Here is a 27467-nt window from a genome sequence, read left to right as displayed (position 1 = left end):
TACTTTGGTACAGTCGGAATGTTCAAACAACGAGATAAAAACACATTGACGTTTGAGAGTGTATATACATTTTAAGTTACATCATAATTTCTATAAAACCTCTTTTCTTTTTACAATTTAGTTGAATATTATATTATAGAATATGGTTTCCACAAATTATCTTTGGTCTTTTTGTCAAATTAGTTCGAATCAAAACTGGTAAAAGCAATTAATTTGATATCAGTTTCGTTGCATATGGACTGTAAATTAAAATTTCGTTGTTTCATTACGGAATAAACAAAATTTGCAATAAAAAGATTACGAGATACTGCACAAGCAAAACAAGTGTCTCTAATTTTTCATTGTCAGCCGACAGATGGGAAACCTGCCCGTCAATAGTCTGTCGGACTCACACTAAAATTAAATTCATTATTCATTAAACCATTATCAACAAGTGACACAGTGTAAGCTTGTTTATTTCTGGTTACCATATTATCACCATTGGCACGTCTTTTACACCTAATGTACGATCGTGCAATATTCAATACATGCTACCAATGCAAACCTCCAATCTCTCTTCAGTTGCAACTTCTAAATTGCCTAATAATTTATTCCACTTATCACATAGGAAAAAGAGCACACAAGGCCGACAAAGCAACAATAAATATATTCCCTGTATATGCAGATGATAGGGAGTTGTCTGCTCTAAACGCAGGTGCGCTGGGCGAAGGAACAATTTGCACTGTTACTCTTGCTATTGCGTTGTAACCCTCCTTTGTATTTTTTTCTCTTGCAGATACCTAAAACGTTAAACACAAGAATTATTTGATATTTGTTAAATTTAAAATGCTATAAGGTACTGAAGCATTTTCAATCTAGAGAATAACGACACTTACAAAAATTATGATTTTATTTGAAGTTATGTTTGTCAGGTCATTTCGTAGCACTAAAACTCCAGAGTCTGACAAAATGTTGAAGTATTTGTCGTCGTCATATCTTAGTGAATAGATTATTTCGTTATTCTTCACCTAAAATGGATAAAATTTCGACACGGTGCTTAGAAAAGGGAATAACGTGTTTGTGAACTTCTGTCTGGTGTTTAATTCCAAATTGTCGATAAAGAAAGTAACAAAAATTAGTGAATTTGATAGGTCATTCGTTGCGACAACATGTCTTACCGTAGCATCTTCGTCCGTAGCCTTTATTGATTTTGTTAAAATTGTACCAGCATTGAGGTTTTGCTTTTCAGCCTTTACCAAATAACTTTCCTTGTCAAATTTCGGTTTGTTATCATTTTCATCAAGAAAAGTAATTTTGAACTTAATGGTTGCGCTCGATTCCGGTTGTGGTACTTCATATGCTGTTATGTTAAGTTCAATGTTAACGTAAGATTCCCGGTCGATTTCTCCTTCCACAGTGATAACCCCTGTCCTGTTATTAATGTGAAATAAACCGTATGGATCTCCTAGATGAAAAAAAAACATATAAACTTATCGTTTTTATACAACAAAACACGCTGCCATGGAATTAATTTCTGTTCCTTTCAGTTTCAATTTGATCCACAAAAACCATTTTACTTCACATGGTCCTGCCTTTTTCCTACAAGAATGTGGCTGCATGTACAAAAATACGTAAAGTTCAGTAAACTTTTGTAAATATTGGATGGAAAGTCCATCAATTCGTTATTGTTAAAAAATATCGTCAAGCTAAAACGTTTTACTTAGTTAAAAAATAGTGGCCACTTTTTCTACTCACCGGCTGTAATTGCGTAATTGATTTCATTATTAACGCCTTTGTCCCCGTCTTTGGCTTCCACCTTGCAAATTCTCTCTCCCTTCGGTACGTTTTCTTTGACATCCTTCTGACAAGAATGTGCAAGAAAATATGGCCGAGTGTCACCAACATCGGCCACATTTATGATAACTTGTGTTTCTCCCGACAGTTCAGGAATTCCTTCATCCTAAAACGTGAAAAATATTTTTGTGTAACTTTGTTGTCGTTACTTTGGTGAGAATTTTATCGTTCACCCAGTCGTTGGGGATATTAATTTATTTGGTTGTTCTGAGATAGTGGTAAATAAAAACTACGCGGAGATTAAACCACGGAACAAACGTTGGATATTATTTGTCCAATGATTAAACAAAAAAAGTTTCCCGTGGAGCAGATACTTTAAAACGTTAAGTCAGAAAAAAATAAACTAGAAATACATCTTCTTATGTTTCAAAATTTGTTGATAAACATCATAAATTAAACTCCTTAGTAGGAAAACGTCATTATTACCTTGGCAACGACAAATAAGTCGTATCTTGATTTGTTTTCATAATCTAAACCTTTAGCAACTGTGATAGTGCCCGAATTCTGATCCAATTGAAAATGGCCATGATCAGTCCCTTCTTTGAAGAAATAAAGAACATCTTTGTTCCAAGCATCATCTAGGTCTGTGGCAAGCACTTTTAATATTTTACTTCCAACGTCCACGTTCTAGAAAATTCAAAAGATTCCTTTCTATGTTATTTTGGTTTCATTCTTTTAGGTTTGGCGATATAAACGTTAAAAAAAACGCAACCCGAATTATCATAATACAACTTTCTTTCAATATCTCCACTTCTTACCTCAGGGATATCTGCGTGATATGTAGTTTTGTTAAACACAGGTCTGTTGTCGTTTTGATCTGAAATACGAAGCTCCACATTCAGACTAGCCTCGCGATTTATCCCGCTTTCAAAATTATCTGATGCAAACACCTTGAACCGATACGAACTCTTTTCCTACATGATAAGCAATTAAGGTTATTTGAGAGTGACTTTAGAGCAAAGAAAAAGTGTGAGATGAAGAGAGAGAGAGAGAGAGAGAGAGAGAGAGAGAGAGAGAGAGAGAGAGAGAGAGAGAGAGAGAGAGAGAGAGAGAGAGAGAGAGAGAGAGAGAGAGAGAGAGAGAGAGAGAGAGAGAGAGAGAGAGAGAGAGAGAGAGAGAGAGAGAGAGAGAGAGAGAGAGAGAGAGAGAGAGAGAGAGAGAGAGAGAGAGAGAGAGAGAGAGAGAGAGAGAGAGAGAGAGAGAGAGAGAGAGAGAGAGAGAGAGAGAGAGAGAGAGAGCGAGAGCCTGCTGTACATACCTCTCGGTCTGGCGAGATTTTTAATTTCAATTCTCCGCTACTTTCATTTATGGTGCAGATTTCTGAGCCCACTCCAGAATCAATACGATAACTTAGTATATCATTTTCATCGTCTGTTACACAATTGCTAATGTCTGTAAGTAGAAATCCTGGTCTTGTGTTTTCTTCAACATATAGTCTCAGTGGAGAGCAGTCTCTATAAAATCTTGGTTTTAAGTTTTGTGGAGCAGAATATTTTCCTAAAAGTTAAATTGTGTTTAAAAATAACACAAAACTTACCAAATTTTCCTTCAAACGTAAAAACTATCCAGGCTTAACCCGAATTTTTTTGACATTTGTGTCACCCGAAGGTTGAATTAACGTTAAAATTAAATTTTTCGGTTACTTAAGGTATGTCATTTATTTAAGAAAAAGTTATATTTAGACACACACAAGATATAAAATCTGACAATATTAAAGATCAAATCAATACTGATTAAGGATATGATAATAACTGCTGGAGTTTAATTTAATAGTTCTTCCTCAGGTATGTGCAGTATTAAGTTGCTTTGAAACTACAAAACTATAAAAATAATAGTTGAAATAATAAAAAGGACAAAAAAGGAAGTTTATTACAACAAAAGAAAAGCGATTCTTTACAGCTGGGAAAGTTTTTAATTTTGGTTTTACGATTTTCTTTATTTCTAGCTTTTTTCTCCAAATAAAAAATACAACCAAACAAACAATTTAAAAAATTTAATTTCCAGAGTTTAAGCAAAAATATTTTGATTTATTTTAATGGTGAGGAAAAATAAGTTGTCGTATTTCATAAACATCAATATCACATATCAATATCACAGTGCACTTTTAATAACCCTTTCCAAATTTAGTAATTTTTGTGAACAAGAGACATTAAAAATTTGATCGATTATATCAAATGAAATATTATGACATTTAAATGATCATCATCTAATTTTTCTCCAAAAATATATGTCCCTAATTAATCACTTTAATTACTTCAATTTCACTTGATTTTGGGTGCAGTCAAGTATGCTAAAACCTGAAAACATTTCGAGGTATTTAACTGCTGGGATGAGCGGAGGATTGACAAATGTATTGCAAACTAAAAAATAAAATAAAAACCATAAATATTTTGAGGAAAAACCTTTGCAGTTATTTTATCCAGATGACATGCCAGTGCAAGGTATTTTTTTTTATTATTCTCTTCTCAGATATCATAATACGCTGTTTCAATTCAATCGCAGATATTGTCTGGATGTTTCAACAGATTGGAACGCTTGATTTATATCAATAAAGTAATTAATGAGGGTTCATATAAACGCAGGGATACCAAAAATTAAAAAAATAACAACCGAGGGAAGGGGACGAAATTTCGTTACTCTGCAGTAGAAACAGAATAATGATACATTTAATATGAAAAGGGCTTACCCATTGACTGACTAGCTACGCCTGCATTCATTAGAAACAAAATGGCAGCCATAGTTTTAAACATCATTGTGATAGGTTGTATTTAAACTTTAAAATCTTCTCGATAATCTTTGGATTACAAACTTGTCAACGAATATTGCTCTAGTGTTTAATAAACCTAAAAGAACATGATATTTAGTAATAACTAATCCATTTACACTTCACGTCAACCTTAATTTAACTAATCCTCAGACATGCAATTTCAAACGATAAACAATTATATTGCTGTGATTGTACACTCATCGGAGACTCAAATCAATTTATCAACATGTTTTCAATAACCCATGTTATCTAGAGAATCAATCAGAACTTGTCATGTCAAAATAAATTCATCATGCTTGAAGCTATCTTTTACAGTTTTTCCTACATCTCATTGTGACCACCATAATGTCACTGACTTCGAGAGGTTTCATAATCTTTTTTAAATATAGCGATCAATGCTCTATTTTAATGACAAACTTTACGTTAAAGTGCACATTATAAGTCTTTTTTCTTCTATTCAAAGGTGTTTTAAAATACTGTGCAATTACGTCAATGCAAATTGGGAGGATATCGCTTGCCGATTTGTATGGAAATAGTTATTTTTCGTTGAATAATATCCGAAGGTATTTGTCTTTTTAGAGCATTAATATTAGAAATATTTGCTTTGTTTCTCTATTGCCTTTCATGCGACAATTCCTATTGATAAAAAATACTTCACTTCCTTCTAAAAAATATTTTCCTGCTTCTGTGCATACCTATATATGATCTCTTGTCGATAACAACAAAAAATGCTCGCTCTTTTTGTGTTCTTTTAAAACTGCGCTTCCCTTTTCTTCCAGGGAGGTAAAAAAAATGTCTTATTATAACGCTTCTTTCGCAATCTCCGTCTTTTATGTGAACTCTGTTTAGCAATACGCCCTTGGTTAGTAATATTAGAACAACTTCCTAACTGACAATTACAAAGACAGTGTGTTTAAAAGTAGTTGGTATTATTTTGATAGGCACTGCATTTTTTAAAAAATTCCGTTGTTTTATGCTACTGATTGTCACGAGTCAACGTATTGTCAAAAGCTAAAAACACCACTTAACCGCTCACTGTTTTTATGTTTTAAGACTCCCTAATACCCAGGCTACTTTTAACGTTTTAAGAAATAAGTTAATGAATTCACTACACGTTATCAGAGAATTTATTTGTGAAAGTGTAATTTCATGTACGATTGGATTTTCTCTGTTAAAAAAAAAAAGTTTTTTTAATGCATTTTCTCACAGCGAAAAAGTTCATGAAACAGTAAAATTGATTATTTCAACAGGACTTTTTTCATATCTAATTTCTACTGACGCCATTCCAAGAAAAGGGCAAAATAATTAAATGTCAATTTTGTCGCACTCTAACCATTCAATTTTGTATTAGTTTTGGAAATCAAATACTATGTTGGTGATATTAATATCATAGTTAATTTCCTATCATATTTGAAATATCTCCCATGCAACAACAACAACAACAACAACAACAACAACAACAACAACAACAACAACAACAACAACAACAACAACAATAACAACAAGAAAGACAAAAAGTATTAAGACTAAGGTTAAGGTATATTTATGTAGAAGTATTCATGTTTTTTTCCTCTTAATCCGGATACTAATTACTTAAAACGGTTCAATCAATATGTAATTAAAATACCTGTTATTATTCTCTAAAAGACAGGCCTCAAGTTCATGGGAAAATCCAGCACACACTGAAAAGGTCGTTATTTTTTTTTTCTATTTAGTATCGTCTAAGTATTATGAATCGTATTAAGATCACAATACCTCTACACGAGTTTCAATTTGAACAAGCGGACGAGCAGATTAAAACTGTTCAGCTGTAAAAATACTTCTTTTCAATGAAGTTAAGACATGTTAGAGTTAAAAATAAACTAATGTAAGCTCTACATAAGAAAAAAAATTATTTTCTTTCCTTTTATTTAAGTTGATCGGAGATACATTCTAGTACCATTTTTCCTACATCAAATATTCACATTAGCTCGCTTAAGCCTTAATACATATTAAATGTCAACAACGGATTCTGATAATAGCAGACAATCAAGAATCAAACACAATCTCAAAGTCCGTGTAAAACTCTTCCTCTTTTGCTACAAACACCTGCCAGCATCGATTTTCAATTTTTCTTTTAATACATTCCCTGTTAATGTCGCCGAAGAATAAGAAAGCAAACACACAAGCAAACAAAAATTTAAAAGTTACATCCTAAAAGATTGTTTTATTTTAAGCAAGTTTTTTTTTATAATTATAAATGTTTTAATAAGTCAAAACAACTTTAAGTGGCTGTTTTGTTATGAGATTTTATTTAACCTTCAGAGGGCATATTTGACAGAATATCTTCCCTGCCACTCCGAGGTTTCCCATCGTACTTTTAACTGGCTGGCTTATGAAATTTCCTTTAAATGTTCACCTGTTAACTTTAAGAAAATATTTAAGAAATGCAAGATTTTAACTACCTGTCTTCTTCTTCTTTTCTTGCTGAATCCTTTTTTATTTTTGACTACAATGTTAGTGTTTTATATAAAAATTTGGTGTGGGGGTGTGAGTGCGACAAAAAGTTATCTTGCCTTACATATCAACTTCGCATTTGTTTGCAGCCGGAAAATAATTAAAACAGCGTAAATTTGTGGGGACGACCACGCTCTGAATCTAATTAGGAAAAATGGAAGTTTTGTTACTCATCTGTCTGTCTTATGTCTTTATTCATTCGCCTGCGAAAGTCTATTTATTTTAATTTCTAACTAAAACTTGTTGTTAAGAAACCGAACGCTAGAAACTCAAATAAATATAGCTACTCTAATATTAAAAAATTCTAAAATTTTATTACTAATGCAGACACGTGTTTAGTGACGGTGTTTGATGCGAGAAATTTCCAAGTTCGAGCCATTCATTTTTTCAAGAGCTTGAGATTATGCATTGCCTTAATGTGGCACTCTTTGCTACGCGTGGTTGGATGCGCGCAAATGTTAACTAAAAAGATAATGGCGCCTTCAAGTTTAATAATTCTTATAGAAGTATCCAAAGAAGAAACTTTCGGTACTCTAAAATCATGAAACAAAAATGCTTTCCTTGGGTTGGGTTATTTCGCTGAATCACGTCAACATTTCAGATTTTTACACTAGAAAAAAACAAAAACAAAAAAAAAAACAACGTCTCTGTACATTTTTGAGAGCTTTAATGAACACTATAGAATAACGTTTGTATTTATTTGCCTGGTAAAGTTGACCTTCTGTAATGTTCTTAAAATTTCACTGTCTATTACTGGTTTCCTACAAAACATGTAAATAAATAAATACATGTTATAACAGTTATTCGTTAGTTAATTAATTGGTGAATTAATTTTGTGAGCTAAGCAGGATCCCGACTTAGCTTAAGCGGCGATCCTAGCGTTTTTTTTCTTTATAAAAGCACATTGTGCCGAATTGAACGAGACAAGTTTCTGCATATTTCATTTGAAAAAAAAGCACCCCCACAAACCCTTTTTTATATAAAGGTAGGACAATAGCATCCCAGCAAACGTCCTCTCCCGCCTTCCATACAAACAACCCTTAAAAATACCAAATTTCTAACCATGCTGGTCATTATTCTTTTTTCTCTATTGTACTAAACAATAATAAACATATTGTTTTAACTCGAAATTTTCCTCTGATATTACTATATAAAACATATTCTTATAAAAGAAAAAGCGGGTAATCCAATGGCGTTTTAGACAGAAATAAACTGAATTCGTTTTCGTTACTTTCAAAAAATTATTTATGTACATGTATCTGGGAGATACGCTTTCCTTCTAAGTTTGATAAATATCTCTTCTATATATTTAGGCAGCAGCAAGGGCCTATTTCTTAAAGGATTAGGTTTAAGAACAAAATAATGAATAGTTTTTTATTTTTACTAATATACATTCTGTTTTCAGAATAAGATTTTACACTTTTAAACACAAAAATGGATTGTTAAGATCTAGCTACTCGTATATGGATGGGAAGAGCAATTTTTAGGTGGTGAAAGAGGGAGCAAAAATATAATAGGAAATAAAATTAATGGAATTAGGGTAACTGCAACAACATAAGTTTTTCCCAATCTTGCAAAATCTTTATTCCGTTCCTGAAATTTGACTATATATTTCATACTTTTGTTAAAATATATCTACTTTTGCTTTCAAACGAGCACAATACGAACAGTCAAGGATAAAAGTGTATCAAAAAACCATCCAGCCTCAACTAGAATCGCGACGTTCTTATAAAAAAGCAGTTTTGAGTGTCCATATTCTTAAAAATTTTGCATTGTAAGCATTTTGGTGATTGCCGGATTCTTTAAAGGAATGCAGTTACAATAAACCTAATTAAAAAACTCACACATTTACATTCATGGTAACTAAATTTTCGTTAATAGTGATGTGTTTCTATGGATACCTAAACATAATAATGGCATTGTTGTTTGATCGTGCAATTATTATTACTTTTGTTCAAAAAATGTCAACGTTACTAATGAATGATGAAAAACACGTCGCAAAAATAATAAGTGTTTTTGTGTTTTCTTTGTTCGTTTTTATAACCATTTTTTAGGTATCGCAGCAAAGTAGACAAGTAATGAAAAACTGGAATCGTTTTATTTTACGATCGGTCTAGCACGTGGCTTGTTACCATGGAAACGTATGACATTTAGCTTTACTGTCGCTATGACTGAGTATGTATCATAAAAAATACTACGTTGTCAACATGGTATGTTACGTTGTCAACATGGTACAGCTATGTGTCAGCAAATAAGACTTAGCAGAGAAATGCTGAATAAGTTTGAACAGTAGGTATAGATATATTTTTATTATCTTTGCTTTGTCATTTTTTTATTTTTAATTAACAATATACTCCATATATATTTATACTACTTTTTGATATGTTTTATACTACTAGTGATAAATATTCAACCCAATAAATGCTAATAATGTATTTTTTAAATTTGTTTTCCGTTTTTTGTTGCGTTGTTTCTTTTGCAATATGAAAGAAAAGTAGAACTGTGACACAACTATACCTGCCACTTCAAATGAGAAAAAAGGTGTCTTTAAAATTTGTCTTTTATGACCCCTATGACATCTAGGCCTAAGAAAAAAAAACTTTCAGAACATTTTCGTATTTTACGAAAAGTTAGGCCGACAAAAATGTTTTTTGAATCCGTTATTTTTCTTTTTAAATTAATAAAGTGAGAATTATGAAAATTTAGAATGTTTTTTTTTAAATCTCTGTTGAGCAAAAAGTTTTGAAGTCATACTTAAGGTTGGATTCCATATAGCGGAAAAGTGCAACATACTTGTACGAAAAATGGATTAGGTTTTCGAGAAAAACTTTGCAGTGGGAAGAGTTTGTTCCCCCGCCAAGAATCAATTAATTGTTTGTCAAAAACAATCATGTCGTCACATCTTGATAATGTTTAAAAATTTAAATATGGAGTAAATTATCATTTTTATAAGCATCCACTACAACAACAACCATTGGTTATCCATAAAACTTGAATTAATATACATTTGGTTGTATTTTGAGACAGGACATCGAATACGATGAAAAGAGTACTATGACAAAAATATTTTTTTTTAATTTAAATGACAAGATAAATTCCTCTATGTTGATTAAAATTTCGCCCTAAATATTTTAAAACGATACGAGGAAGCAAGTTAAGTATACAAAAGGGGGAAAGAAGAAAATTCGAAACAGGTGTTCCAACTTCCACATTTTACAGCAATGTTCAGTTGTTAATTTTTTTTTCTTGTTTTATTATGATGCCTATAGATTGAAAAATACTGCCTAATTTCACACGTCATCAAAGTTTTAAATGACGCAACATCTACTTTAAAATTTCGTAATTCTTCTTGGGTCAAGAAAAGGGAGGAAATCTCCTTCTTAGCTACTGGGTTAAATACTTATATGAACTTTCGCACAAATATATTTGAAACTTTTTGCCACAAAAAAAGGAATTTTCATGGTTGTCATAGCAACGGAAAACTTTAATTGGATTATACAGTAAAAATTTTGGTTCTGTTTTTAACTGTTTTTAATGTAAATAATATGATTTATGCACACAGGACCGTGGACCTAGGAAAAGAAATGTACGGGCCATATTTCAGGACCTAGCTGGTAGGGTTTGACGTGTTGAAAAAAATGTTTAAAAATTCACCTTTCAGAATAATAAAGCTTAAAATTTTCTGTCTTGTTTCATGCAACTTTAAATGAGCCTAAATTGTTTATTTGTAAGCATTGAGCTAGAGTTCTTGTTACTTTTATTTCCAATAAATTTACAAAATTAAAATTAAACTTTATTTTGTTGTGATTTAGTAATTAGCTACATTTTATTAAAATTAATGACTTTGATATTTATTAAAATATTTGTTGTTACTATGGCATTGTAGTTACGTTATAACTGGTCCGGTACCCTGGTTTTGTTGTTTCATAAATAGCTTCATACAAACAAATAAACAAACAAACAAATAAACAAACAAACAAGCGAACAACTATAACAAAAATAATAGTTTACTCACATATAAACTCTTCAACAACGACATCACATACATTTGTATTTGATGCGTTAAATTAATATATTTTCTATACATTTTTTATGAAAACGGATGTACAAAAAAATCGAACCGGAAACTACAGACGGAAAATCTGAGTGGCATACCAAAAGAAATTTTTAAAAACAACAGATAAGTTTGACAGTCTGTAACAGAAAATCGTGGCATAAATGCAATTACAAAACTATTTCAGCAACGCTGACTGATAGTGCGAACGATATAAGATTTGAAAAGAGAAATAAGAAATTATAAAGATGCAATTCAACAAGGAAAAATGCGCAGTTAGTTTCGGTGTACTTTCGTTGCTCCACCCAATAAACAATTTTTGAAACAAACAATTTTATCAGCAACATTAAATTGTTTCCTCATTAAAAAACAACAACATTTGCTCCATGAATGCATTAATGAGCTTAACTAATTGTTGTTAGAAAGATACCGGAGTGGGTTTTATATGAGATAATTTTTGGACAGGACAGTGAAATGTCGAAAAGTTATGAAATAAGTCAACTTCGTCCGTAGGACACTTCTACGCCTCTGTTCTTTCGAAATACTTTAAGCGTAAAAAAGCTCAGGTGGCGAGGTTGGAATTAAGTTTGTTTTGATTTTTTTTTAAATTTAATATTTTTGACAACTCTTTTATTATTTCGTATGGTGCTAGCGGAAAGTTATGCCAGGCTCAAGGCTGTTTAGAACCAAGGATGTAAAATAACCTTGTCCTTGAATTGTGCTAAACAATAACTTTATATTTTCCCGACAACCAAACACAATAATGTCAGATTAAAGTGAGACAAAATGAAATGGTTCTCGATTAATGAACTAAAGGTGATAGTAGTCGAATACTACATTTCCACACCAACGAAAAAAGCAAAAACTATGTGAAAACATGTATGTCCTGTAAAAACAGATTTCTTGCCATTAAGAAAATTTGAAGTTATTTTAAAGATAACGCTACAAAGTATCAAGCGTGTTTAGCAAAATAACGGACTGGGAGAAAAGTGCAGAGTTAAACGGGTTGGTCAATTCCATAGCATAATAATTGTTTTAGAAATCGCTCAGTAGATCCTTATTTCCTGGAGATTAAAATTAAAATAGAAAATTAAAAAGCTAGATGCATCCACTTAGGGAACAAATGCCACTTGTACAATCCATCATACACTGGTTTCAATAACGGATTCATCCTTAATAACTTAGCTGCTAGGATGGGAGAGGCAATCTCTTTACTTATTTAACCATACAAGAAATTAGCAAATTCAAATGAAAAGATTTCATGTGGCGGAAAGCAGTCAACTAATTTTTCTCGAATTGTTCCCTTACTTAGAATGAGAGGGACATGAGCACCTTAAAGGAGAGGCGAACTGCGCTGCGGCACGGCTACTGAATAAAAGTTTATAATAATAAGTGTTGATTTTAAAGACCAGACTGATTGGCTTACTCGCCTGCTCCACAAACTATAACTATAAACCATACATTATTTTGTTTACATTTTTGTGAGTGCTGAATTTCTTATAATTGAGTATTTTTACGCATTTGTCAAACGGGTGGCTAAATTAAAAAACAATGGCATATATTTCTCTTTTTTGTGATGGTCATGGGGTCAATGTACACAAAGTGATTTAATAAGAAAAAGTTGAAGATCAAAATGGCAAAAATGTTGAACAACATGTAAAGAACATATTTTTATTATTTTGTACTACTTAACTTGCCAATAAAATAGCGAGTAAAGATAAAGAAAGTAAAAAAACAAGGAAGAAAGATGAAGCCACCATATTGCACGTTTGGTTTGTTATTGAAGGTTTCCGGTCTGTATATTTATTCAAATTTGGCGCCATCTCATGATAACAAACTTTATCGTTCGAAGTTGGTAGTATGTTGTGGAAAAGGGATTCAAAACATGAAAAAATATTGTTGTTGGTTATGACAGATATTTCTTGTTCAAAGAAGTTTAAACGAAGGTTATAAAGAGCTGTTACTACTATAGTACGCAAAATATCATGGTTATTTCAAGTTAAAGATGTTATTTTTGATGTTTACTAAAAAGTACATTTAAAACCTACTATTTTCACGCCATACAGCAATGGAATTTCTGTAAAAATGTTGTTAGAAAGATATATAGGTAGTTAGTCGTGAAATACAGTTTTTTATTTGGCATTATAGTAGTTATCTTAGCAGATTTTAGGATTTAGAAGTCTATATATATTTTTCTCTCGCCTCAAATTTATTTCCTGGCTGCCACAAAATAGTTTCTTGTTCGCCTCTCCTTTAAATTTCAACAGGTCTGTTATTTCTGCACAATGTTTTTGTAAAAGTGCGTGCTTAAACAATTATTTTACCGTCTTTTTCAAAATGGACAGAAGTGACTAAATTTTTTCTGGGTGGTTAACATTTTGTCCGACATTTTTTCGTCCGATAAAGGTTCCCATTCATTGTTCGGTAACAGAGATGTTAAATGTTTTAGACATAAATATTGTTATGTTCTCATGTCCACAATGAAGCTGTATCTCTATACAGCTGACAATATTGTACGTAAAACTTATAGACAAATCAAGATCGTTTGTATATAGTTTATTTTAAAAAGACAATATAAAGAGATGACTGTCACTCTGATGTGCGCACGAAAGTTAAAAATAATGGTGATCATAAGTTACAAAAGGTTATATACCCCTTATACCGAGCTACTACTATAAAAAACAAAAAAATGAAAAAACTGCTGGAAGAAACGAAAATGCGGTAAAAGTTGAAATTTGTACAATTTTGTATATTAAGGTTAATTTCGGATTCCATCCAAGAAATAATTGTAGTCATAAACATTACACGCAATAAAGAAAAAATTACACAACAAAAGAAATAAGTATAAGAAAAGTCTGCTTACTTTTTTCTCACTGAAGATATTTGTTTCTTGTTTGAAGCGCATGTAGAAATGACATTCGTTGAAGACGACAAAACAAACATTGTTTACCTTATACTCTTTTGTTTTTATTGTCAAGATGTTTTGCTTTTTGTTTGTTTGTCTCTTGTCTCTGTCTTTTTATTCAAAATGTGTAAAGCGCCCCGACCTTTTTTCGGTATTTGTAGTTCATTATCTTCAACCATTCGTTCATATACTATTATACTGAAGAAAATGAAAGGAAATGCTGAACTATAATAGGTCATTTTGATTTACTGAAAATAAGTCATTTTATCCTTCTTGTCAGTGCTGATATTCGCGAAATCAAACATTCGTGCAGATCCTAGCTGTGAAAAATTGAATGACTGCGGTTTTTAGGCTGCACGAATTAAAAGAAAGGAAAGAATATACAAAACATGCTTGTTAAATAAAAAAGGATTTCTTTAATCGATGTTATAAGTTATAAATTAAAAGAACGTCCCGCTTTCCATTTATTTTATAAAATATAAAATAAAATTAAAAGTTATAGAAAAATTTTGTGTTTAATTTCGCTTTTTAGTTATTTAAGTATCCGCCAAATAGCGCTTTACCTGCGCGAATTTTAAGAATATTTAGAAAACACCTTCTCACACAGTTGGGTTAGTATTTCTTTGCAAGAATTATATATGATGTATGTTTACTTAGAATTAAAAAATAAAAATGCATTGCTTCATGTTCCCTGCAGCTTACAACAAAGCCAATTTCATTCTGTTATAAATTACTTTGCATCACAAAATTTTTCCCACGATAATACGTGTCCACAAAAACACACCAAATCACGTTATCAGTCGACAAAGGTACCAAAATCAGAAACGACTGGGAAAAAGATCGGAAACGACTAGAATTCTTGTTGTTATCAAACACGTCTGACCATTTAACCTTTCTTCAAATAAAAGGTATAAAATAAAGCTCTCATTTTGAATCATTTTAAAAAGGATGCGTTAGCATTTGCAACAACAAAAGGCTTTATAACTTGTTCAAATATAGACATTTCGCTTCGGCTAAGATACACAAACTAAACCTCAAATGAAACAATTCAGGACACGCTAATGATGTAAAACCTTTTAAACAAATATTGCATTCATTCCGCCGTCGCTCTTTTCATCTAACATAACGCACACGCGCCATATTTCGTCATGTGTACTATTGAAATCTCGAGAAGATTAGGACAGTTGTTCTAATCGCGTGCAACTTTTTTTATCCTGCGTTTTAAATCATGGATTAAATGTAATATAAATATGCAGACTAGGTATAACTTTATAATTAAAGTAAGTAAATACATAATCCCTGTATTGCTTTTCAAATTGTTAGATTTCACTAAGATGCAAGATCAAATCAGACCCTTTCTTAAAGCTCTTTTAATATCTGAACATTTTAATAGATTAAACAACCCTAAGTTACTTTAACAAATTAAAATATGTAAGTTTCATCATCTGAATAAAAGAGACAAAGAGCCTATCTTTGGCTGCTATCTTTGGTAGTTTAACCGATTACTAAATAACAAATAAAAAGATAATGTTAAGGGTATATCCTGTCAGTTGTCACCAGAAGGGACCATAAAAGCGGGAGTAAAAAATTTTGTTGTATGATGATGGTAGGAAAATAATTACTTCACGATGCTCAGAACTCTTAAAAAATATTTTCTCTAAAAACAACTAAGGTTAATCAAAACAAAGATTTTTTTTTATCTCTCTAAGTGTAAATATTTTATGCGTTTAAAAACATACTTAAACTTCTATTTTATCGATCTGAGCCATTAGGCCTTCTTAAAAGGCTGATCGGACGATTTTGATGTTTTTCTGTCGAGTGGGTTTGTCTTCACAGCATAACATTGACCAACCTTTATTTTATTATTACCTGTATTTTGTTTATATTTTAAAACTCCATGTTAAATAAGCGATAATATAGCTGCAAAAGATTCAAGAAAAATAAAGAATATACATGCTCTTCCTTAAAATAAGCAGCATCAGTTAAGCGTGCTCGAAATTTTAGCTATGAGCAACGTCACATTAAATGCGGCATGTGTTTTCTCTTAAGAAACTTTTCCAAATTCTAGACCTGTTCGCAAAAGTTAATATCTTGCTTGCACCTAAACTTTTTTTTCTAAATCAAGCCACGGAGGGACCTCGGGGCTAACTTCTCAGTGGGTCTCGTTTCGTTGTTTTTAAAATTTGTCTCAGGAAATAAAAATAGCATGCTGAACATGACGATGACAACATTTTCGTCACCTACGTACTGCTTCGGTTATGATCGGTAGGTGTTTGTATTTTCAGGAATTAAAATTAAACTGCAGGAGTTTCGGTCTTAAACGTAGTTACAAGCTTAATTTTTTTTGTGGCGTCACAAATCACCCTCGTTCCTTGAGATTCTTTTTTGATGTGACGAAAGAATTATTAGTCATATAAAGTCATATTAACGAAGAAAAGTATTTCTGGTAAAAAAACGTGATTTTTAGGCTATTACGACTTCTCGTTTAAATTTCTCTTTGAGATAATATTTAAGGTGTCTGTATGTCTGTGACCAACAAAGTGGATGTGTTCATTTTCGATGATGTCTTATTTGTAAACTTTTGTGACGTTACGGCAGATTAGTAAAGCCATCAACCCCTCCCAGGGCTCTTGTACTTTAAACACTAATATCTCTTCTACCGCTCATCGATATTACATGGTTCTATAGACGTTTATAAGACTATATATTTTATAGACATTCAAGCTCAATTTTGTATGGGCATCGAAACAGATTTTCAAAAACTTCAACAGGTCATTACTGACCTCAGCAACATTTAAACTTTCTTCCGCCTAAGCAGATTTTTTCACAAACTTAAAAGAATACGGAAACTGTGTGTGCCTTTTAGGCCACATAAGTTAGAAATAGTGAAAATAACTGACGCCATCACCTGATGAGTTGTAATGGACATTGGTGAAAATTATTGTTCTTTTTTTTAGCTAGTTTATGATTCTTTCTATCTCTTATAAAAATGAAATTTGTCAGGGATATCTTGAGTCCGTTTCACCTTTCTACCGCCAAATTGCATTCGCCATTTCGCGATACAGGTTTGGGAGAAAGGATGTTTATTCGATTACATTGTTACCTGGATGTTTTTTTAAGTAATCTATGCTAAATTTTAAGGTTGATGCTTTTTTGGAGAAATATTTGCATTGATGTTTGATAAATGTATTCGTGGCTCATACCATACACAGCTACAAATTGGTTTTTTATTTAATAGCTAAGGCTTATTTTTCCCATTTCCCTTCTGTTCCTCCAAAATCGTAATAAATCATTAGAGGAAAGTCTCTTTATCAAAAGTTCTTTCAGCTACTGACCAGTTAAATAGTTCTAACCATACAGAGCAAATCGCAACACCAGTTTATTTAAAATATAAAAAAAAAATTTATATACAAAATAGTTACACAGAAGTCTATCAGCGGACTATTCCACATGATTTTCATGTTCAAGCAATAACACTTCGTGTTATTGCTTGAAAATGACATCTGGAAATGTCTATATTTTTTGGGAAATGAGTTTTGTACCAGTCAAATTGAAATCGCAAAACCGTACAAACAAGGTGCATTGGTTCTAATTTGAAAATATTTAGGATTTTTCTAATTAATGTCATTTTTTTAATCAAACATTACCCCAAGGTTTTTCACTTTCTCGCACCTCTTTAAAGGAACAATTTTGTTCTTAAATTAGTTTATTTTTGACAATGTCGTAGTATTTACCTGAATTGTAATGACTGCGAAGAAATTGATTTTATTATGTACATGTTATTGATTTTTAGATTTGATAAATTTTCAGTTTCTTTGTTTTAGCCATTTGAGTATGTTCATGCTCTTGCAACCATAACAACTACTGTATTATTGCAGCTGTAAAATATTCTTCATATCCTAAAAATGTCCTGGAAGTCCTCAAATATCAGATACAAGACGGTTGGGTGTTTCTGGTTTGCATCTCAGGTTGCTGTTCAGTACTGTTTCAATTCCTTCCTCTTCAGATGTGATTGTAGAGCAGATAAATAAAGATGCAGCCTTGATCAATGTGTCAGTAATCAATGTTGGGTTAAAGTCGCGCAACACTGCAGTGTTGGAAATTCCTGCAAAATTAAATGTTCAAAAATGTTCCATTATCCATAAAGACTTTGCTTCAATCGTGTCCCTGTTTAAAGTGTCTGGAACTAATAGATGAATACAATGCCACAATTTTTATTTTCCATTGAAAAGGGTCCTAAAAGATAAGTGAAAACTTTGAAAGTAGCTTCCGACGTATGTCCTCATTTAAAATTATTCAAAGATTTCTATTTGAAACGTAATAACGAATCTTATAATAGTTTTGACGACGAGGCTGACGTTAGCGTTAAAAATGACGACAATTCAAACTTTTTTCCTGATAAAAAGGTTTGATAAACTCTTTTTTCTGCTATAATTCTGGCATTTACTTCATTACACTACAAAATATTTAAAATAACAAGCTCACAGATACGTTCTCTGGTTCAAATCCAGCTATTCTTAAACAGAGATAGCTCCAGGAGTCAGAGCGTCGCTTTATGCTTAGAGAAAATAAGCCATATACACTTTACTATTTACTACAGTTAATAAGTTTCTTATACATTGTTACCTGTCGTAGTCGAAACATGTGTTTAATGAAGAAATTGGCTTTTGGTAAATAAATTTGAAGTGTTCAAGCAGTTTTCCACTAGGTTGCGAGACAATTTAAAGATGGAATTGACGATGAAAGTGGTGGTTGTGAATTCATACATGGTATGGATAGAACATGTTCCCGTTAGGTCTTGTCGAAAATGCATAAATTACATATGGATAATTTTTCTATAATTACATAACTCGAAAATCATCTCTCTCAGCCAGTGTTTTTTTAAAATTTCACCAATGTCTAAATTACTTGAAGATAAGCTTCTCACAATAAAGTTTACCAATGTTCATTAATTGGTTTTTTTGCTTGGGTTTCAGCGCATAAAACTGATTTTAAAAATTCTTTTGTCGATTCTATCGAGTGTGTATATGGTGATGACATCCTTGACACACCATTAAAACGTCTGGACCGTTGCTTTATCTTTTTTTAAAACCCAAATATTTCAACCAAGCAAAAATTCTGCTGAAGAAACAGTTTCAAAAGCTAGGCGGTAACAATGCTAAAACTTGTGAAATGTTTTGAAACCTTATGAGTGAATACGCTCTGCCTGTGTAACAAAGAATGATTTCGAATAATTTGGACAGTAAAAAGCTTAGTTAATTATTTTCTAATGCTATCTTTAGATGCTTCCGTTGTTACAATATTACGATTTCGTTACTGTGATGAAGTTGCGGCCTTTATTAAGAAGGCTTTCGAAAGGAGCTTATCTGCGCACGTTCCAAGATTGGGTGCAACTTAGCAAGAAATCCCTTGTTCTTAATTGCATATTATTGTACCAACTACGTTTTTATGCATCAGAGGTATCCTCTGTGCTTTTTGCATCTGCATTGTCAACACCGTCACAATTACCTAATGATGATGTTATGCTATTGCTAAAATATCCCATAGCATTTATCAAAAACATAGACATCCATGACTAACCACAGGATACAGCCCCTATGTCAGGCACCTACAACCCTGCTAAGCAGGACCGAGCTTTCTATTTCAACAAACATGGTTGCTAGGTTTGGAACATGGAAAGTACCTCCATCAATGCTAAAGAAAGTATTCATGTCAATTTTGAGGACTGTCTTGATATCAGTTGTCAAAAACAGTATCCTTCGATTTCGAAAAAAAAAAGAACAACCTATGTATTTTTCTGGTTTTGTCCGTTACATGCGCATTGGTATAGCTTCCATGCGATTCCAGGAAGTGAAGAGCAAAGAGATCCTTTAACATCGCTTTTGAGCTCTAGCAATAAAGCCTTAGATGATATTTTTTTATGACTTTGCTTGCTCTCTATCAGAATATTGTAAAAATAAAAAGTCTTTTCGTAAAAACGAGATTCTTTTATGATGTTTTACACAGTTATACTCACGAATCCTTCATATATAACCGTCTCGAAGCTTCGAGTGGGGTTAATTTACCAATATGTGAACAATTCAACAGCTATATTCAGAACATCAAATCATCCTGCAAGCTCATTTCTCAAGCGCATTTTGCCTTATATTTACAATTCTTTATCCATTTGTGGAATGTATCAAAGGAAGAATCGAATAAAAGCAAGTTGATAGTAGTTGTTTCTATGCAAGGCGATATATAAAACGCACGTTGTTCTGGTAGATATTTTGATTATAGCTAGATGGTAAATAGGCAGCTAAATATATTTTTTATTCTAGTCCTTCCTTTGTAAATGATTATAGATCTAATTTGCCGAAAATAAGAAACCATATCGTAAATAACAAACGACAATACAAAATCTCGAAGACAATATCAAGAATTTTTTGTTTTATACTTCGCATCCGTACATGCAGAGAATGTTCTGTTCTTAGGTGAAAAATATTATCATAGGTTTATCTTAAAGAAGCTCTTTTTAAGCCTAAATTCAACGAAACGAGAAAAAGGCGAAATGCCCTGGGAACGATGTTGCGTATAGGGAATGTTTGTCTTCAAAAATTTTTTTTTTCGCATACGAAAGTAATTTAACTCATAGCTTGCGTATGGATTGCTTCACGACCTGAGAATTCTCTCTTAAATGTTTTATAAGCATAATTTGCTAAAGCGCTTTATAAAAATATAAAGCGTACATATGTATGGATGTTATCACACCATTGCAATGGAAATGACAAAGTAAATGTTAGTAAGAAATGTTAGACAGAATATTTGCGGTATTATGATTGAGTTCATGAGTCGATTAAAGTTAAATAGCTACAACTTTTTAATTTAACCCTATTTGGTATGGGGGGGGGGGGTGATAAAGTGCCCGCGGCATTTTCAAAGTCTAAAAACTTTTTAAATACTGGATGAAAATACCTGAAATTTTGTGACTTTTCCTAACTTTTATTGGACTTACGGAAAATAAAAAAAAATATTTCCAATACATGTCCTGTCAATGTCACTTTGTCCTTTTTTGCAGGTGGTCATATCAACTTTTTTATTGTAGTGCTAAAAATAAATGCTTTCTAAACTAACCAGTTGTATGAATATGGGATTATGTATGTGATAGTGACAAAAGTCATCATACAATATTGACATGCATACTGTGTAATTTGCAGAACATATAACGGGCCTCTGCGGGTTTTTTCGGGCGAATCCTTATATTTTTTTCAAAACGCCGAACTTGCCCGAAAACGCCCGCGCTTTTTACGGCGTATGCGGCTTGTCGGCACCCTCGTACAAGCACTCTCTTCCTCGACACACTCTTCAAAATCAGTTCGTAATGATTTACGTCTCGCAATTTTTCTGTTTAACACAGCACTCATTATTACTAAATAAAAACAGTAAACACACTCTCGGAATTAAATAAACTTAAACTCTCGTACGAGGCTCGACAATACTCACACCTGAACAATTATCAATGTAAAATAAGCAATTATCAAAACAAACCTTCGTGAAACGTTTTAATCATAACAGCCAAATCCCAACAACAAAATATAATCATGCTAAACACTTGTTTAATCGAATAAATAATCAATGTCCAAATACACGAATCCCAAATCAACAGTCAATGTTTTAATCTCCGACAACCAATAACAACAAAACACAGCAAATCTCGTTCATGTCTCATACAAAATTCAAGTGTTCGATACGGTCGATAACAACGTTTGTAAGAACGGATGTTTTCACGATAATTTGTCGAACTAAATCATAAGTAATATCTTCTCGTGTCCCTCATCGGGCGCCATGTAAAATCTTGTAAATAATAATGGGACACGAACGAATGAAACACGTGTTGTCTGTTTGGCGTCTATTTACAACTAACAAAATATGCGCACGAGGCAGAATATATAAAAGAGGTCTAAGTACAAGAAATAAAAAATAAAAGTCTGGGTACAAGTTGTACCGAACGTTTACATAGCTAATGACGTAAGTGCATATATATATATATACCAAGTTTTATTCCATGACAACTACTAACACTAAGGTTCTCAAATATAGATTTTTCAAAAAAAATTCTTGAAGATTTGAATTCTGATCGATTTCCATTTTCTCCTTAGAGAAATCCTTTGTCTTTATACCACCTGTTAATGTTCCTAATAATATCTTACATTCTTATATTACTTTTTTAATACTAGTACTGGTAAATAGTTTTAAAAAAGATAAAAGAAAAAGAATTTCCAAGAAAGACATAATTTCTTCAACCATTGTCTCATTATGACGTCATCATTTCCTGTGATGACATGTCAACCTAAATATTTTGTCACTAATTAAGTCACCACATATTGATGCTTCTTTGTGCCAAGTTTTGTCACTTAAAACCAAACTGAACAAAAGTTACATCCCGCGGACACTTTATGCCCCCCCCCATACTTTCAAGGGTCAAAAAAGCCCATACCAAATAGGGTTAATAAGAGCTGCAGTAATTTATGGCCAGATAAATACTCCGTTTACAATTAATCAGAGACAAAGTTAAACTCTAAACTATTTTAGATCATGAGTTAGCTACAACATCGAATCATCATGCTTGATGTGGAATCATGCCATTGATCTTTCTAATATAACGTTTCGCTAAAAGTAAAAAACGATAACCACAGCACATATCTCTCAAATTTTGCATTTAAAATATCATCATTTAAAATATAAAATATAAATTTAGAATGTATAAGTAAGCAGTTGTATAAACTAAAAGAGATGAACATTGGGGAACCTATATCCCTTAAAAATACAATACAATTTTAGCACAAACTCTCATTTGTTGCAAGAATACTTCATTCTCTACCGTTCGCACTATCTACAAACTAAAAACTTAACATGGCAAAACATAAACAGGAATATATAGTTTAAGTTAGCTAAACGTTTGCAAGAATCTTATCATGCAACATAGACACCTTAGCCAGCTACAGCTACTCATCCCAATGGCCTCCAATGTAACTAGCAGTAAGAGAAGTGTTCAGTGTAAAAAAAAAGCTGCCACTGTGGAGCCTCGTCTGCGCATGTTCCAAAATTGAGTTCAACTTGACAAGGAATCCCTTGTTCTTCTTTCTAATTCGCACAACATGCCTATCAAGGGTTTCAAGATTTTTTTTGACAAATTTCAACGCGAAGCAAACCAAAGGTCATTATGGTGTTTCTCTCAGGTGTTTCTCTTGTCAGGACCAGAACATTGTGCTGCACAATACCCAAATAGGTTCTTTGGGTTGCAGTCATCACCACCACAGTTTCAGGATGCCCTTCCAAGAGCTTGGACGACACACATGGAAGCCTCTGCAGTCGTTTCAATCGAGGGATCACCTGTAGATATCTCTGTACCTTTGTACACAAATGTCAAAACTACTCAAAGAAAATACCCAGCTACATCCCGGCCTCCTAAATCTGGTTCCAGGTTTTGTCCTATTACATTATTGGTCACTACACCCATTATGGTTCACGTTTCAAGTCAACCCTTATCTTCTCCCCTTAACAGAGCCCTACTGGATTTTATTATTCCTAATTTTACTTTTGGATTTAGGTTAGGATTTAATAACATCAACCGCTGCTGTCAGAAACAATAAGTCTTTTCCTTGTCTTAGTGTACATCAAGAACTTAAAATAATACATTGATGATTTTATCATTATCCACCTTTCCAAACTACCCTGTGAGTTTTTTGTTGACACAATTATAAAAGTATTTTCATTACTTGGAGTTCCACTGGCTCCTGGAAAATTTATTAGTTCAGTAATTACTTACCTTAGCAACGAAAGATTAGGCTTCCTAAGGAAAAGTTAAGTAAGCTTATGTCTACGTTACTAAAGTGGAGATCCAGCACCATACGTGATTCGTTGTCATCTTTGGATCCCTTTTCTTTGCTTACAAGGTAGTCAAATGCGGTCGAGTTTTTCTGCGACGTTTGATTGATTTGTCCTCCAAGGTGATCAATTGCATCATCACATTTCTCTATCGGTCGAAGCAAGGAAAGACATTCATTGGTGGCTTGAATGTTTGCCATCCTGGAATTGGATGGCATTATTCCAGTTTGAGACTATTTTGTATAATAAGGCCTGAACTATATACAGACGCATCAGAATTGGGCCTTGGAGGATATTATGATGGTCGGTAGTTTTTGTTACCCATTTACTTGCAGCACCATTATAGTATCAGTTTTTGTGAGCTATTAGCCATTGTGGTTGCCACATCTTGCTGGGGTGAAAATTGGGGCAACAAAGAAGCTGTCTTACGCACAGACAATGAAGCCATTTTTAACATTTGGTAAACAGGGTCATGTAAATGCAAGCACACCATGTCTTTGATTCGAAAATTGTTCTTTTCACTGCCCAGCGAAATATCAATCTTTTATTGTTTCACATAGCTGGGAGTTCCAACTACGCTGATCTATTTTCTTGATATCTGGTCACAAAGTTCAAAGCCATATGCACAAAAACAGATGTAGCTCTCACACTTATCCCAATATCAGAGTTCTTTGAAACGTTATTTTTTATTACTTTAGCACATTCACCTAATACCAAGTCTACATACATATCCGAAATTCACAGGTTTTGTAATCAATGTTTCCATTAAAAGAGCTTCCCTGCAACTTTTCGTTTCTTTCCTGGCTGGACGAGGAAAATTTTCTACAATCAAAGTGTATTTGTGTGGTATCCAGTACCAAAGTAATGGTTGCGGTTACAATGGAACAATTGTTTTATGTCTTGCGAGGTATTTGATGTTGTCACCCTTAAACAGTCAGTCGTAGGTTGCCCATCACTCCTGCTCATCTTAATGAAATGTTGATATTTATAAACCAAGTCCCAGGTTTCTCATCATGATGAAGCCTTGCGGAAATGTCGCCTTTTGCTTGTCCACTCAATTCCTCGTTTAATCCAGCAATCTATCTGGCACTTTCTGATATTACTTTTTCCCTGTGGGAGAGTTGCCTGTTTGCTTATTAAAGCATCCAAAAATAGATCCCTTATGGAAAAGAGTCAACATCCGACGGGCTAACATTGGAGGAAATTTATGTCCTGCTAATGAAGTTAGACAATACCTACTGCTTTAGGGTGGCAAACATGGTCCTTTGTTTGTACTGTCTAATGTTGATTTTGTCATATGGAAATACGTTTTAGCTTGTTTAAATCTTACAATTTGGACCTAAATACACATACTATTCGGAGCGGTGGTGCCTCTGTAGCAACCTCGTGCAGTATTTCAGAATCCGTCATTAAAATTCTTGGTAGGTGGTCTAGTGACTATAAACTATACGTGCATGTCTCCAACAATGTTTTGCTAGAATGGAGCGGTAGTATGACACGCCTTAATGGTGTTACTGAATTATGGGACACACAATTCCTGTAACCTTGTGTATGTTTCTATTTGTGTGGTATTTCTATGATGCTGTTGTAGTTATGTACGGAAGTTACGGGTGTCATTGTTATGACATTGTACTTATGTAGGGAAGTTGTATATATTTAGTACATGGTTCTATTCGTGCCCTGGGTGATTTTTGTGAAAGTTGTTATCTTTACTACCATATTTGACTTTCTAATACTGTGGATCAGCATGGATATAAATCTCCACCTGTCATCCTGTCCAATTGCTTTAGCTACACGGTTTCCTTGAGGTGATTAAATTTGTTTTTGCTTTAGTCCAATGGTGGTAGCAATTGGCCTACTTTAATTTAACTTAAAAAGAGATAAAATATGCTGGACTGCCTTCGTCAGCCTGCGTTTTGTGATGTTTGCGAACTCATGATAGAAGGGCAATTTTACACAAGTAGTTGTAAAAAAGAGAGAAATGAAACAATGGGAAGTTGTAAAAATATGAGAAAAGGAAAAAATTGCGACAAAGTAACAAGTTGTTTAAGACAAGATAAGTAAGTGTAATGACTCGTGACGCTTCATGAGATTAGAATAGGTGTCGACTGAAAGATTTTATATAAAAATGGTTCATTTTTTAGATAGTTATCTTGATAGGAAATTTAAGGAATTTTGACATTAGGAACTAGAATCCTGGCTGTTAGCTATGGAAATTATTAATACCACACAATGCTTACAGCTAAGTATAATGGGGGTGAACAAAACAATGAATCAGTAAGGATAGCAATGTAAATAATAAAAAGACCAGTAAGAATAATGCCTGACATATTTTTGCTATATTAACAAAATTCTCTTTAAAAACAAGCTCGTTGGCGATTCACAAATCTTTGTGAATCGCCAACGAGCCAAATCAGAATCGAAATTGTAAACATTATACTAAGAAAAATGCGCTAAAATATTTTTTCTGGAGAAGAATAAAAAAAAAACCATGTTTTTACTTTAAACTTTTGTCGCTCATCCTACTTCGCGATGGCATATTATATGGAAATTTAATAGTCGCTTGTCCACTAGGATCGCTTAAGCCCGAGCGACCGGCTGGGTTCTTTGCACCCGTTCTAAAAACATGGTATCCGAGCTGTGATCGTACAAGTTACAAATCAAATGCGTCTGAGGTTATTTATACAACTTCAAAGTTCTTGAATTGTATGCAAAGAAGAATGGGTTGGCCCCATTCCAACAAGAAAAGAAAGGATTTCGAAGAGAAGATGGCAGAAGATGGACCTGCGAGCAAAAAGTCAAAGAAGCATCCAGTTATGGAATTAAACGAGAGGTTTCCCTCAATCGAATATTTATTTGTTCAAGCAGGTAGCTACGGTCTTATTATCTTACCTTATTCTCTTAATAAATTACATATATACTTGAATGGAACTTATGTGGACCAAGTTGCAATGTAGCTACCTATTAGCATAATTTTAGTAAGCGGTTCAGGATAGGGAGCTAGTTAGCTAGCTACCTTACTCTAGACATTTTTCCACGTTTTTAATTTAATCTCAGGAATCACTAGTTTGAAAGACCTGTGAAACAACCAACTTAATCAGAAAAACAATGGGAAAGATATACCTATATGATTTGGGAGACTTTGATGACTTTTCGGCATTGTGTAGGGGGGGGGGGACTTTTAAATATGCTGTTATATATATACAGTATAATAGATGGATTGCGGCGTGACGTAATGTTTTGATTTTGCATGCAGAATGAACATGCGCATGCATGTGCACAGGCAAAAAATATAAACAACAGACTGCAACGATCAATAATATTAAGTGTAAAAAAAACAACCTACTGTAACGTTGGTAATGTCTGGTCTTAAACAGAGAAGATAATAGTTGAGAAAAAATAATTCAAATTCAGTGATGATTCATTCCGTGCTTAGCTCTCGTTGAGGTCGGACGTATCTAAAACGCTCCGGTCTTGGCGCGCTAAGTCGAAGAAAGAAAAAAGAAGACTAAAGCTTGAAGAGCTCCTGCTTTGACAGCTAAGTCCTT

General features: G+C 33.0%; 2 protein-coding genes across 3 annotated transcripts in view; one reads left to right on the top strand and one right to left on the bottom strand.

Annotated features, from left to right (window-relative positions):
* Nucleotides 1-66: 66 nt before the first annotated feature.
* On the bottom strand, nt 67-14151 carry LOC130647734 (protocadherin Fat 4-like). 2 transcript variants are annotated; one of them, XM_057453691.1, is made up of 9 exons: nt 14014-14151; nt 4520-4676; nt 3092-3330; nt 2592-2747; nt 2260-2460; nt 1735-1939; nt 1158-1444; nt 876-1007; nt 67-779 (listed from the first exon to the last, which is right to left on the bottom strand). In XM_057453691.1, the coding sequence occupies exons 2-9, from the start codon at nt 4584-4586 to the stop codon at nt 600-602; spliced, it is 1467 nt and encodes a 488-aa protein (XP_057309674.1). In that variant the 5' UTR covers nt 4587-4676; nt 14014-14151; the 3' UTR covers nt 67-599. The 2 variants fall into 2 exon arrangements, with proteins under 2 accessions (XP_057309674.1, XP_057309673.1); XM_057453690.1 differs by lacking the exon at nt 14014-14151 and having other exon boundaries at nt 4520-4993.
* Nucleotides 14152-26151: 12000 nt separating this feature from the next.
* Nucleotides 26152-27467, top strand: part of LOC130648116 (double-stranded RNA-specific editase 1-like) — a 46807-nt gene continuing 45491 nt past the window's right edge. Inside the window, exons 1-3 of the mRNA XM_057454141.1 lie at nt 26152-26196; nt 26288-26346; nt 26396-26787. Coding sequence (XP_057310124.1) covers nt 26152-26196; nt 26288-26346; nt 26396-26787 — 496 coding nt within the window. The remainder of the gene's footprint in view (nt 26197-26287; nt 26347-26395; nt 26788-27467) is intronic.

This window comes from Hydractinia symbiolongicarpus, chromosome 6 (genome assembly GCF_029227915.1).
Source record: "Hydractinia symbiolongicarpus strain clone_291-10 chromosome 6, HSymV2.1, whole genome shotgun sequence".
In the NCBI taxonomy this organism is placed as follows: Eukaryota; Metazoa; Cnidaria; class Hydrozoa; order Anthoathecata; family Hydractiniidae; genus Hydractinia; species Hydractinia symbiolongicarpus.
Note: the sequence above shows the minus strand (reverse complement) of the source record. Positions and strands in the feature narration are given on the sequence as shown.